This window comes from Bidens hawaiensis, unplaced genomic scaffold (genome assembly GCF_021521415.1).
Source record: "Bidens hawaiensis isolate Kalapana, Puna unplaced genomic scaffold, B.hawaiensis_p1.1 tig00058020_1, whole genome shotgun sequence".
Classification (NCBI taxonomy): domain Eukaryota; kingdom Viridiplantae; phylum Streptophyta; class Magnoliopsida; order Asterales; family Asteraceae; genus Bidens; species Bidens hawaiensis.
The window spans coordinates 1-13,621 of record NW_027500473.1 but is presented as its reverse complement, the minus strand read 5'-3'; the positions used below and the strand labels follow the sequence as shown (position 1 = coordinate 13,621).

At 38.5% G+C, this 13,621-nt stretch overlaps 1 protein-coding gene across 2 annotated transcripts; it reads right to left on the bottom strand.

The window, feature by feature from the left end:
* Positions 1–3,284: 3,284 nt before the first annotated feature.
* Positions 3,285–7,503, bottom strand: LOC143602143 (triacylglycerol lipase SDP1-like). Of its 2 annotated transcripts, XM_077079357.1 has the most exons (3): positions 5,406–7,503; positions 5,178–5,321; positions 3,286–4,343 (listed from the first exon to the last, which is right to left on the bottom strand). In XM_077079357.1, the coding sequence occupies exons 1-3, from the start codon at positions 6,834–6,836 to the stop codon at positions 3,510–3,512; spliced, it is 2,409 nt and encodes an 802-aa protein (XP_076935472.1). In that variant the 5' UTR covers positions 6,837–7,503; the 3' UTR covers positions 3,286–3,509. The 2 variants fall into 2 exon arrangements, with proteins under 2 accessions (XP_076935471.1, XP_076935472.1); XM_077079356.1 differs by having other exon boundaries at positions 3,285–4,343; positions 5,178–7,503.
* Positions 7,504–13,621: the final 6,118 nt, after the last annotated feature.

Below are 13,621 nucleotides of genomic sequence, written 5' to 3'. Positions count from 1 at the left end.
CCGCCGCCCTTCTCAGCCACCATCCATCCCTTTGGCGCTCCTCTGTCTTCATTGATTTCTGATTTTGCCACAACTTTCAGGTAATTTTAAACACTTACTCCATAAAATAAAGATATCCAATTGATTGATTTTATGCAATTATTTACTTAGATTAGTAACTGTATGTTGTATATTATTGTTAGATTACGACTTTGTTATGTCAAAAACTTAATTTTAAGGTTAGTTATGCAAGAATCATTGAAAAGAATGAGGAAAGGGTTTGAAGATGGGGTATTGTTATATATATATATATATACACATATATATATTATAGATTTAGAGAAGAGCCATGCTATGGAGTTAGGGTTTGAGGAGAGTAGCACGGTTTAGATCGTGCAAAAACGGTTCATTTAAGAGTGTTTCAATTTGGCTCGGGTCAAAACGATTCTTTTTTCAAAATTTTAATTTTGTTCAGGTCGAAACTGGCTTTGACCACTAGACTCTTGTTGAATAGAGTTGTAATATAATAAGTTAATTAAGCATAACTTAGATGGTCTAGCTATTTACGAGTATGAGGAATTTTGTGAGAAATGCGGTAAATATCTAAAATGGGTTTAGTCATGTTAAATTAGTAGCAAAAGAAATATTTGGAGCCCGTATTTATTTACTTTCTATTTCGTAATGGCAAAGCTTTGATTTTGTAGATGGAAGCATGTAACTTGTTCATATCATGATTGTAATGTTTTCTCTTATCGTTTCGAATGACATCGTATTGTGTGTGTTTTATTATAATAATATTGTTTTCTATTATGTTTCTCCACTCGACTCGACCCGACTCGACCCGACCCGACCCGACCCGACCCAAACAATGACCGACCCAAAAATTTGAACGCCGAAAATAACGGGACCCCGTTGTCAAAAAATCCTGGGTCCGCCACTGGTTGTTGGCCAACGTTTTGTGAAAACGCGGGGGGTACACCGCCCCCCCCCTGCGTTATGTTGAATTTTTTTTTGTGCGTTTTAGATACAACGCGGATATGGAGGCTTTATGACTCTGGAAACACCGCCCCCCTCCAAGTTATGGAGGCTTTATGACTACACTTGTTTTTTGTACAAAACTATAACTCTGACTGGGCGCCACGTGGCGCATAACCCCTGGATGTGGAGCCATGGTCTTACAAAGAAAAAATGGTTGATACAACAAAACAAGCACATAAGACATGAGAAAGCTATTAAATGCTCAAAAAGAGTGTAATTTAAAAGTAGAGTTAAAGAGTGTATGAGTGTCCTTAAAATGAAAAAAGAAAAAGAACAGTTGTACCATGTTATATAGAATCCACATTTGAACCTGAGTGGCTGGCAACATTTTACCAAAGGGTACCCCCAATAACTTAAGGAAATAAAAAGTGGAGACGTTGAGTTATTTAAGTTATGTTTACTAATAATGTTATCGCTTCTCCCCGTATTATCCGTCATAGTGTCATTATCTCACCGACTAAACACATTACAACTTTATGAATTTAATACACACTTAATAACAAATTTGTAACTTTTAATTCATATTTGTTTAAGTTAATTATTAGTTATTTAGTAGGGTGTTCAGAGTCCTCATACAACCGGTTGCACCAGGCGCCAAAAGAAAAAAAAATTGTTTGGTAAGAGGAATTGTCAATGATTAGGTATGAGGGGTGCAAATGAGCCGAGCTGCTCGCGAGCTACTCGAGATCGGCTCGTTAAAAAGCTCGTTCGAGCCGAGCTTTATCGAGCCCGAGCCCGAGCTCAAGCCTAAAACTAAGCTCGTTTAATAAACGAGCCCGAGCCCGAGCTTTACTTATCGAGCTCGAGCCGGCTCGCGAGCCTAAACGAGCCTGCATTTATATAATTTTTTTAAAATATATATTTAATAATTATTAATTAATAAATATAATGTTATGAAAAAATAAATAAAAATAACTAAATAATATATATTCTTTTATACATAAAATTATAATTGTAAAAAAATATATAAAATAATTATAATTATATATATAAATAATTGATAAATAGTAAACGAGCCGAGCCCAAGCCGAGCTCGAGCTTCAAAATCCATTCACGAGCCGAGCTCGACCTCGAACTCTGTGTAAGTTAAACGAGCCGAGCTCGAGCCTAGTCGAGCTCGAGCTCGGCTCGGCTCGTTTGCACCCCCTAAGCACAAGTCACGCTTGGACGCATTCATAATGATAGGTAGCACTTGGCCTAATGCACATGCACCATTCATTGCTTTTGGAAATTTCTTTCTCCTTGTTTGCTGGAATTTTGTCCATCTAAAATACATATTGGGATAAGACACCATATACAAAATTACAAACTGAAGAGAGATCATATGTTTTTTATCGTATATAACTTGGATACTGTCACTGGCAAGAGTGACAGTTTATAAATCCATATATATATTTGTAACTAAGATTTTGATTAATAATTTCATAACCTCTTTATAATTTTGATAACATAAGTTCGAACTATATTTATAGAAACTTGGGAAAGGGCCCTTTCACATGTATGGATGCTTAGGGTAATAGAGGCGTCCTTCGGGTAGTTCATCGGTTTCATCAGCCACTTCTCCATCACCATCTCAAATGACTTGGCAGACTAATTTGGTTAAAAAAAATCTGAGTAGTAGCACTCGAATGTGAAGCATGTGTGAAAAAATGAATTGGGTACTTCAACACCACCCAATATAATTTGGATTTTTAGCTATGAAATTTGGTAAAAAGGGAGGCGTTACGCTTTAATTGGTTCTTTCAAATCGGGTAATTTAATTACTTCTCCAAGCACTCTAATACCCTTACAATAGAAACATTAAAAGCTCAAAAATTGTGAAACAGCTACATAGGTATGGTCTTATGAGATCTGATTTGGAATAAGTTTAAGCACTTTCATAGCTATGAAACAGATATAGTATTAGATGGCAACTCGATTACTCAAAACATGCATACCTATAAACACTTACCATTTAACTTGTTTCTTATCATTGGGTAATAGAAGATCTATTAATCAACTAGAACTTTATATTTTTTATATAATTTTTCTTTCGTTAATAAAATTATATAAAAATTAGAATGATAAGAAATTGCTTAAGAATCCAATAGGTAATCGTTTGCAAACAATCGGATATGTCTGATGATAACAACAGATAATTAGCAACCAGATACCCACGTGAAACATTTAGGTCGAGCATTATACACATTACAATAATACCGCTATCAATCCAAACTTATAATATACCATATATGTGATTATACCATATATGAGATAAAAGAATTTTTTCTAGAAGAATATAGAACTTTCAATAAAATTATTTTGTAAGCAATTATTGTATGATAGGGACATGCATAATGTGGAAGAGTAATGCATTGATACTCTAACCTGATTTGATGGATACCAATCATACAACAATAATTCATGTCCTACATACAATTCATTGCTTACTAGACCTACTCCGAGTCAACTCAGACCTATAGCGAGTCGACTCAACCGGGCCAACTCGGTGCTTAAACCTTCACATCAACACCAGTGTTATGATCATTACCACCATCATCATCTACTTGACCACATTCCGAATTCGAGCTCGCATCCATATCCTGCTCGGGCGAGTCAAGCTGCACACACTCAGCGACCGAGTCACACGGTGAGTTGAACCCCGAGTCATAGCTTCTATTAGACGGTGTCAAGTCTCCTCTCTTCACCACATTAAACACGATCCCGTTATGTATCCTCTCCGGCTGAAGCAAATCGCCTGTCGCCACTGTGATGCTACCGCTACTGCCACCAGTATGAACCCTTTGATCGGCTTCGGGATCTAAATTTCTCTCAGGTGTGACCACCCGCAACTTGTTCATTTTGGACTCGTTACCGAGGTTCTGAACGAACTCAACGAACTGATCAGCAGATGTCGTTCGCATCAACGGGCCGCCTGATCGCGTCCACGAATTCAACTCTGCGGTCTCCGACTCGCTATCGCTGCCGTCATGTACCCGGTTGTGGTGCCGCCAGTTCCGGCCACCGTAGTGGAGTGATGTGGCGTCGACTAAATCTTCTTCTAATGAACCCGTTGAATTCTCTCGGGCTATACAGTTCCAAGACGGGATTCGTTTTGAAGCATTAAACCGGACCGTGTTTGGTCCACCGTGTGAGGCTGCAGCCGCACGTTCTGCACTTCGTTTTTGTCGACGCATGTGGTTTAGAATCGCGACACACTCGTCGAGTGCGAGCTCGATCCCGCAGTTGGCTTTTATGGCTGAAAGCTTCTCCCATGTGCATCTACGACCTTGATTGGCGGCTTTTTGAAGTTCTATATGAGATGGGTTTTGTATGATCTTCGAGTACTGATAACAGAAACAAAAATTCGGAGTTATAATTTATTCTAGTTTTATAAAATTAAATTATCACTCATTACAATTTTGTCTAGTTTTATTATTTTTTAGGTCCAACATATTAATGTACACATTTGTTATGTTTGTTTATCTATGCACAGTTATCTTCGTTCGTATGTGTTTGTTTACGTTCGTGAACCGTTCGTTTCTGCTATTAACAAACGAACATAAAAGAACACGAAGATAGTCATTTAGTAACGATCTAGCACAAACAAGAAATCTCGTTTGTTTTAACTGTTCCGTGTTTGATCGTTTGTGCAGTTAAAAGCTAAACGAGCATGCTCAGTTTATGTTCCTTCGGTTTGTTTACCAGCCTAAGAAAAACGAATAACTGGTTACCCAAAAGAGCGAACCAGTTGAGAAACCATTGTTTGATTATGACTTTTTTGACAACCGACTTTTACGGTTCGGTTATGGCTACATGTATATAAATAACCGAATAAACCAAACCGAACGGACATTAAAGCTAACCTTCATAAATAATATATTACATGTCGGAAAAGTTTTGTTAACTTTTATAATAAAACATATTGGTTGTCATCTCTTCTTTATAAATTAAAATAATTACTAATATACTATATATGACCCAAGATATAAGTTGTTTTATTAGTTGAAATTAGCTTGAATTCACTGATGGTTATTCGCATTAACCGAACCATCACTTTCCAGTAACCAAATCAACCCAACCGTTTATAACCAAAACTGATTGGTTATAAAAATCTAAACCCGAAACATTATTTAATTCCAGTTTAGCCCATAACCAACCCAACCAGACACATAACTCACCTGAGCTAAAGTTGCAGGCATAACGACAGTAACATCACCCTCCCAATCTTGCGCAAACAGCTTTGCAAGTCCACCTAACGGAAACCCGAGTTCCAAAATCTGATTACATCTGTGTTTCACTTCCATTTCAACAAGATGTGCAAGCTGCAACAACGTCCATATAACATATAAGAAAACAAAAACGAAAAAAGATTCAAACTTTAACACTAAAGATGTACTAAAACATACCTTTGCAGCAAAATTACCACCATAAGCTCTCACAAACTCTTTAAACCTAAGTAACGGTGCAATATGCGGGTTCGCTTGACTCACAATAAAATGATTCACATTAAACAGCTCTTTCAACTGAATCATTGGCAAATCAATCTCCAAACTCCCATCCCGCCACCTCCTAGTCGACGCCCCACTCGCTTCTTCCGGGCCCCACTGAAAAGGCGGGTGGTACGGTACAATCTCACCGCTTCTATCTTTTGCCATAAGTTCTTGAGCTTCAAAAAGGCCCGGGAACGCACACGAAGCAGTAACCGCGCTCCATATAACCACGTGAGGTGAAGTCAAGTAGTTTAAACATCTTGGTGGCTCGTGTTTTCGTGGCGAGCATACGGTTATCCCAAGAACCCGGCCCGTCATATCATAAGCTTCTTGAAATGTAAGGTTATTCGTTAAGTTTCTTAACAAAACTTGTAAATGTCTAATGTCGTGAAGCGCTCCTTGTGTCATAACGCGCTTGAAAACGTTAAAGATCCCGCCCATTTGATCGAAGAACTGCAACGAGTGCCACGAATCCTCGAAGAAACTTTGAAGCTCGGGCCACGATCGCGTCGCCACAACCGAACACATTATGGACCCCACGCTCGACCCAGCGATAATTCTCGGTAAAAGTTTATGCTCCACCAAAGTTTTCACCACGCCAACATGAAACGCACCGAGTGACGCACCACCGCTTAACAGCAGCGCGGTCCTACCAAACGCATGCCTCGTCTCATGCATAAACGCGAGCTTCTCTTCTAAAAGAAGCTCATCAGAATCCGAATCACAAACCATTCTTAACTGTGTCGAAACCTCATCAATATACTCTTTAATCAACTTCGGTACTTGATGTCTACCTTTATGAAGCTCGGGATTACACATATTTCCAAGGTTCCTAATCAAATCAGCCCGCATACAAAAAATAATATCTCTAAGCGAACCCTCTTGACGCCTATGTCTAAGTTCTTGCAGCTTATTCCTAACAAGCTCAACATCATAAAGATCATGTTCATTCAACTTAGGCTTCTCTTTATCCAACATTTTAGCAGCATGCGCCCATTCCTCATAAGTTAACGCCGCCCTCATCATATTCCTCCAAAACTTTCTTCTATACGCCATTTCGGCTTTTAATCTCACGTTCGTGTAACGCTTTAACAAAAACGCTATTATCGTCACTAATAATAATATCCCTTGAGGGTTTCTAGGGTGCAACCATGAGATAACAGGCGTAACGATATCCGAAACACTAGTTCTAACTCTATGGAGGTAATATAACAATACAGTAACAATCTGATGCCTTAAATGCGCTATTGACTTGCAGAACAAAACCCGAAATGCTATCGTCCGGCCGAATACAGTCGACGGCCCGATTAAAAACCGGTCCACCGCCGCTTCACTACTTATATCCATTTCTTAAATTCGGATCTTAAATCAAACCCTTAAATTTTAACTATTTATTATAATCACTCAAATTCAACACCTGATTCCACCGATAACACGACAAATCGAATCGACGAAAACTGCGAAATGGGTATGAACAAAACCCTAATCTTAATATGATCCGACTAAAATTTGTTCAAATTGAGTGTAATTACTAGGATACAATCAACAGATTGATAATATATTACAACTGGAGATGGTAATTAGTACCTGATTTCACCGATTACACAACGAATTGAAGAAAACAGAGAATTGGGAAAAAACAAAACCCTAATTTAGAGTGAAATTGGGTTAAAGGGTGTGATAGAAATGAATTGAATTGAATGGTTATGGATTAAAAGGTTGAAATTGATGATGAAGGTATGGGATCTGAAGTCAAGTTGATGTGATGATCAAGATAACAATATATATGTATATTATAAGTATATGATGATATGATAAGATTAGATAGATGGATACACACGTTTATATTGTCAAGTTTTGAATTGATTTGATTATAATATTTGAATATGTGGATAAGAGGAGGTAATGTTTGCGTCATTGGTGACTGTGTACAAGATGATGAAGGAATTGGTGCCCAATTTTGAAAATTGGAGGGTGATTTGTATTGGTCTAACTTAGGGCAAAATTGGGGATTGGGGTTTTGTATAATTAAGGGAATTTGGATAGGGTTTGGTGTTTTTGTTATTGCTACGTTTTTAATCGAGTTTAGGACACGTGTTTAGGTGTAAGTTGAGCTCGGGTTTGGGTGTATAGTTAGGTGAGTAATAACTGAACCAAAACGGACAAAACATAATCGAATTTAACTATTACCGGAATAACGAAACTAACCGGAAACCGGATTATTGTGTCCATTGAGTTGAAGATTTTAGCACCTGTTTTAACACCTGGTTTTTGGTTATTAACCGCACTGAAATATCAACTGAACCAAAAACGTTGAAAAACCAAAATAATTGAACTTGACTTTGGTTATCGGTTTTGAATTTTTAAATAACAAACTTCGTTATTGGTTTCGGTTGAATGTAATAATTGAACCAAACCGAGGCCTGCTTACTCCTAGTTGGCTTATGATTTAACCAACCAACTTACTTAAATAAAGTTAATATTTAACATCAAGTATAAGTTAATATTAAAATTAATTATAGGATGGATTTAAGATTTTTTTTTCCACTTCAAGCAAGATTCCTCATTAAACTCAAAACGATTACAATAAAGTGGCAGACAAGCGGGCAACAAGTTGCGTCGCAACCCCCTTTTGAATAACAAAGTCAATACTGCTAAAACAAAGCTTTGGAAATTGAGAGCCGAAAAAGTACTATGCATGACTCGCTAAACCCTGCTTAAAAAGTTCACTGCATCCGGAGCTAAAAACCCAAATGTATGACAAACGAATGGGAGAAACACATGTTGATGAGTCATGGACTATTATTATGTGTGCTTATTTGCAAATGAAGCTAACTTATAAGTTATATACATTGAAATTTGAGCATAATTAGTAAGCGACTTAGTTAGCTCAAGCTCGGCTCGTTTTATTAATTATCCATGTGAACTTTTTTCAAGATTTAGTTGAGTAAGCTTCATGTCACAAGCTTTTATAATAATAGTATACATGAGGATTGGAACGAGTGTTTTTTTTTCTTACTGCTAAAACTTCAAAAGGGAGTCAAAACGATATTGATGAATGATGTTTTCTATACATTGATTTAACTTCTAAAATTCTATTTTTGTCGAGATATTACAACTAGATTATTACGAAAGTAAATATTTAAATGTCATAATTAAACTGTATCCATATAGTAAATCGGGCATTTGAAAAGAATAGACATTATAAGCAGTGTGGGTGTAGAGTGCAACAAAGTGTAGCACATCTTTGATGAGACATTACCACAATCATTATTCATTCTTTTTTCTCTCTTTAAAATTATTTTTTTACTTGAATTTGATTTTTGTTCTGATATTAAGTATGGAAACCCAAAACTGACAACAAACCTGAAACATTTGAGACAAGTATGACACGGGTATTTGGGTGTAGACTACATACTAGATTAGTTATGGAATAAATAAAAAATACATTGATACTCAAGTATGAGACTAATACATTTTATTTTATAATAAAAATAAGATGTATAATTCGAATTCGAATTTCGTATAGAATTTAAAATCATAAATTTGTATTCGATTCACAATTCGATTACTCTAGCTAATTCGAATCGAATCGAACTCGAATGATTGAAAATCGAATTCGAGCCTTTAAATTCAAATGCTTCGAATTTGGAGTTCCTCAAGTCTGATCGAATAATGAACTTCCCTGTGCCCAATACAACCCGATACAAACAAATTATACCATTTCTAAGCCCAACCCAATACAACTAAAAATCCGGCTTTTAAAACATTCGTTAACACAAATTCAAAACCTTAAAACCACGCTAGAGTCTATACCTCATCCAACATCCAAATCACTTAAATTTGATTATATTCTTTGTTGGGCCAGGCCGACACCTGGGCCCAGGTTCAATTCTTCATCAAGGGACTAAAGAGTAAAAAAAGCATCTTTAAGAAAGCAAGCAATTAGTAAAGCAATTTGATTAAATTCAACCACTATTTTTCTACAGACTCGCGCACAAACTAAAATAGTAAAAAAAAAGCACCTTTACTCACTTTAACAAAGCAAGCAATTAGGGTAGTCCAAATCAAACGCCGAAATTTACAGCGTCATCTTCAATTCTTACATCAATGGAGTCTCTAATCCTTCAACTCCATGAGATCTTCATCGTCAAATGTATCTTAATCACGAGCCCATGCGGCCCATTAAGATTTTTCTCAAAATATATACAAATACAAAAAATACTTAAATTGTTTAATAAATAATAAACAAGCTGAATCAAACTAAACTTGAACTAAAAAAAAAATGTCTCACGGGTCAAGCTTGAACCTTAGAAAATTAGCTCGAAGTGAGCCTAGTTGAGGTCTTGGTAACTTTAATCAAAACACTATACCTCATTAGACTTTGGCATAAAATCCGGTTCGGTTTCAGTTCCTGTTAAAAATTGTACCGGGACTTGAAACCAAACTGATTCCATGTCTGCCCGGTCAAAACCTCGACCCGTTTAAGCCAAAATCCAATAAAAACCAGTCAAAAACTTGACCATACCAAGAACCGGTTCAAACCCAAAACCAGTTCCTTAAAAAACCGATTTGCATATCTGTACATTTATATATTGAACCAAACTCTCCAAAACCGCTTCTATCTCTTTCTAGTCAAAATTCGGACCCCGACCCGATAAAAACCTATCAAAACTAGTCAAAAATCTGAACATACATGGAACTGGTTTATACCCTTAGTTCTTGATTTTGTTGACCAATCTCAAAACCAATTCAACTTACAAAAAAAAAAAGCAACAGACATTCCCACCTCTATTTACGGGGTGTTTGGGATTCCTTATATTTTTTACCTCCTTATGACTTATAAGAAAATGTTACGAGTCACAAATTTGTATTTATAACTTATTACATTTTCCTCTCACATAATAAGGGGGTGCTTGGGATTCCTCATTTTCATCAACTTATAACTTATAATTTTTTTGAAAAGTTAATAAAGCGTATAAGGTGTTTGGCAAACTGTAAGGCTTTATGGATTATAACTTATGGTGAAAGCAAAATAAAAAGTTAGGAATATGTAACTTATTAACTTAATGGATTTGATTTACCTATTACACCACTCTAACCTTCAAAACTCATTACACTCATTTTAAAAAAGAGTGTCCATTCTGGTCATTTTGATTTTTCCCAACACATAAACTAATCCAAACATTTTTTCAAAAACTTCTTTTAAAAAATTCATAAGTTTATAAATCCTTTTTAACAAAAAGTCATTTTTCACATAAATAAGCAATCCCAAACCCACCTTAAGCAACACCAAACACTTTATTTAACTTTCCAATCACTGAGTAAAAATAAAGAATCCAAACAACCCCTTATATATACCATACCTAGAGTAGAAATGAAGCCCAAGCCCAGTCCTATACTCTCCTCCACTATCCCATAAACTCACCACTAACCTTTGCACGCCGAAATCTGCACACACTCACACACACACTCCAATCCCCAAAACACGTCATCATCACCATTTTTCATCTATCTTCCAACACCAACAACAACGTCGTCAATGGAGTCTCTAATCCTCAAACTCCACGAAATCTCCGCCGTCAAATTCGGCACATTCACACTCAAATCCGGCATAACATCAACCATATACATCGACCCGCGACTCATCGTATCCTACCCATCTCTCCTCAAACTCATCTCCGATACCATCATTCAACTCTACACGCTTCCACCACTTATGACGTCATCTGCGGCGTACCCTACACTGCTCTCCCCATCACTACCGTCATCTCCACAAGCTCAGATGTTCCCATGTTAATGAGAAGGAAGGAGATCAAAGCCTACGGCACCTCCAAAGCAATCTAAGGGGCTTTCAAACAAAACGACACGTGTCTGATTGTGGAGGATTTGGTGACGTCGGGTACGTCCGTGCTTGAGATGGCGGCGCCGTTGCGGGATGCTGGACTTAGGGTTAATGATGTCGTCATCTTGATTGATCGAGAGCAAGGTGGGTTTTTTTTTATTTTTTAATTATTGTTTTTGGGTCTGAGGGGCCCGGTTTAGAAACCGACAGTTCGGTTTTGAATTTTAGTAAAAACCGAAATATTGGTTTTGGCCAGAGTTGTAATCGAGCCGAGCCAGGGCAGGCTCGAACTTAAACGAGCTGGCTTGAGCTTTGAAGAAACACTAAGCGACCCCGGGCAGATTACGGATAATCTGGGGGTTAAATAGATGTTTTCCACGAGGGTTAGGTCCGGCAAGATGGTTCCTCTGATGACCTGCAAAACAGACACCGTGTGCTCGTCACTGAGAAGGGGGGGTACCTTCTTGTGACCACCCTCCGGCGTGAGAATCAGACTAGATTGCTCTTGAATATAAGTGTATATTAAGAGATTGCTAGAGAAGATAAGATAATGAGATATAAGATAATCCTACCATTCCAAGGTGTTGGAGTATTTATAGCCGAAGGTAGGTTTCCAAGCAGGTACAGCCAGCTGTATAATGTTCCTGTTCTACCAACTATGGGCTACGCACGTGTCATACTGGTTGGTGGGTAGGCAGCGGCTGATAGTGACAAGGCCGGCTGTGTATTGTTCCCTTTCCACCAACTGCAGGTTGTGTGCGTGCCACGACAAGGGTTGGTGAGTAGGTAGCGGCTAATAGTGACAAACAGTACTAGAGCATGCTCCTCCTCGCACTGTTGTCGGTGAGCTGTCACCCTGTGATTGGTTCATGGGCTGCTTTGGTCAGATCTTGTCTATTTTGTCCATACCTTGGCAGTTATAGTACAAAAGATCTTCCAGAAGCATACGGACTGGCTCATTTGGGCGGGAGTATTCCCGCATTGCTCATTCCTTCAGGTGACACTGAATTATTTAGTGCCTTGTGCGTGTAGCCTTGCTATTAGTGCGGGTAGCCTTCCCTGATGGCTTGTATCCGCAGCTGCGGGGACAGGCGGGATACTTCACCATTGGGAGGCTTTCCCTGCGGGAACAGCTGGCGTACTGCGCGTAAGGTCTTCATCTCTGAGCATGGTGGGTCATGCGGAACCAGTTGGTCCTTGCGCAAACGTCCCTCTTCAGGTGAGTCTTGCGGGTCCAACTGGGCTCTGCTGGGACCTACCTCTTCAAGTCCCCCCAGTCCAATGTTTTTCTCATGAATTGTTAATAAGTGAGGTGAACTTTGGACTTAATCAAGGGGTTTTGAAAAGTATTTGGTTTTAAGGTTGTCCGTGGGGATTCTTCCCGCGGTTTCCCTAATGTCACGCAGAAATTCCCGACTTTTCTGCTTGATCTTTGGGTATGATGCGGGTAGGTGTGTAACCTCGCAAGTCAGGAGCGTTGAGTTCCACTTGTGTAGATTCTCCATGAGGTTTTGGTAGTTTTGAACATAGTGATCAATTATGTTAAAACAACCAATTCCATCTTGGAGCTTCAAACAATCTAGTTCTCGACGTTCCCACTATGCGGGGATGTTATTCCCGTTTCCGCAAGCATGGCCCAGAAGGTCCTTCTTGGTTTCAATTCCCTGCGGAGTGCTAGGTATGTGAAGGGTTTCGTCTTGACACTGTACCCGCACTTGTCTTATAGTTACTTTACTTCCAAGGTATTCCTGGCTTCAATTCCCTGCGGGTGCTAAGTATGTGAAGGGTTTTGCCTTGACACTGTACTCGCACCTGTCTTATAGTTACTTGGTTGCCAAGGTAAGGGGTATTTTCCCGCTTATTTTTGAATCTTTTTAAAATTCGAAGAGTTGGTGAAAGGATAAGAACAGTCCAAACTGTTGAAACGTCGTCCGACGGTTTCTTCTGACAGTGTCAGGACGTGCAGGAAGTTATGGCGACGTGACAGTATATGGTCATTCCAGGCGCTTTTTCAGGCGCGTGGGCGACGTGACAGTATATGGTCATTCCAGGCGCTTTTTCAGGCACGCGTCCTTTCAAAAGCTGTTGCCAGCTTGTTCTTTGCCACGTGTCATAATTTCATTGCACCTGCAATTTCTCTCTCTTCCGCATTAAATTCATCGCATTAATTGCGATGAGTATATAAAGGGCGAGAGGGTGCGCCTTAGTCCACACTTTCACTTCTCTCTTCATCTTCTTAAAACGATTTCCGGCGAATACTCACTATTCTGTCGAACATTCTTCTGAA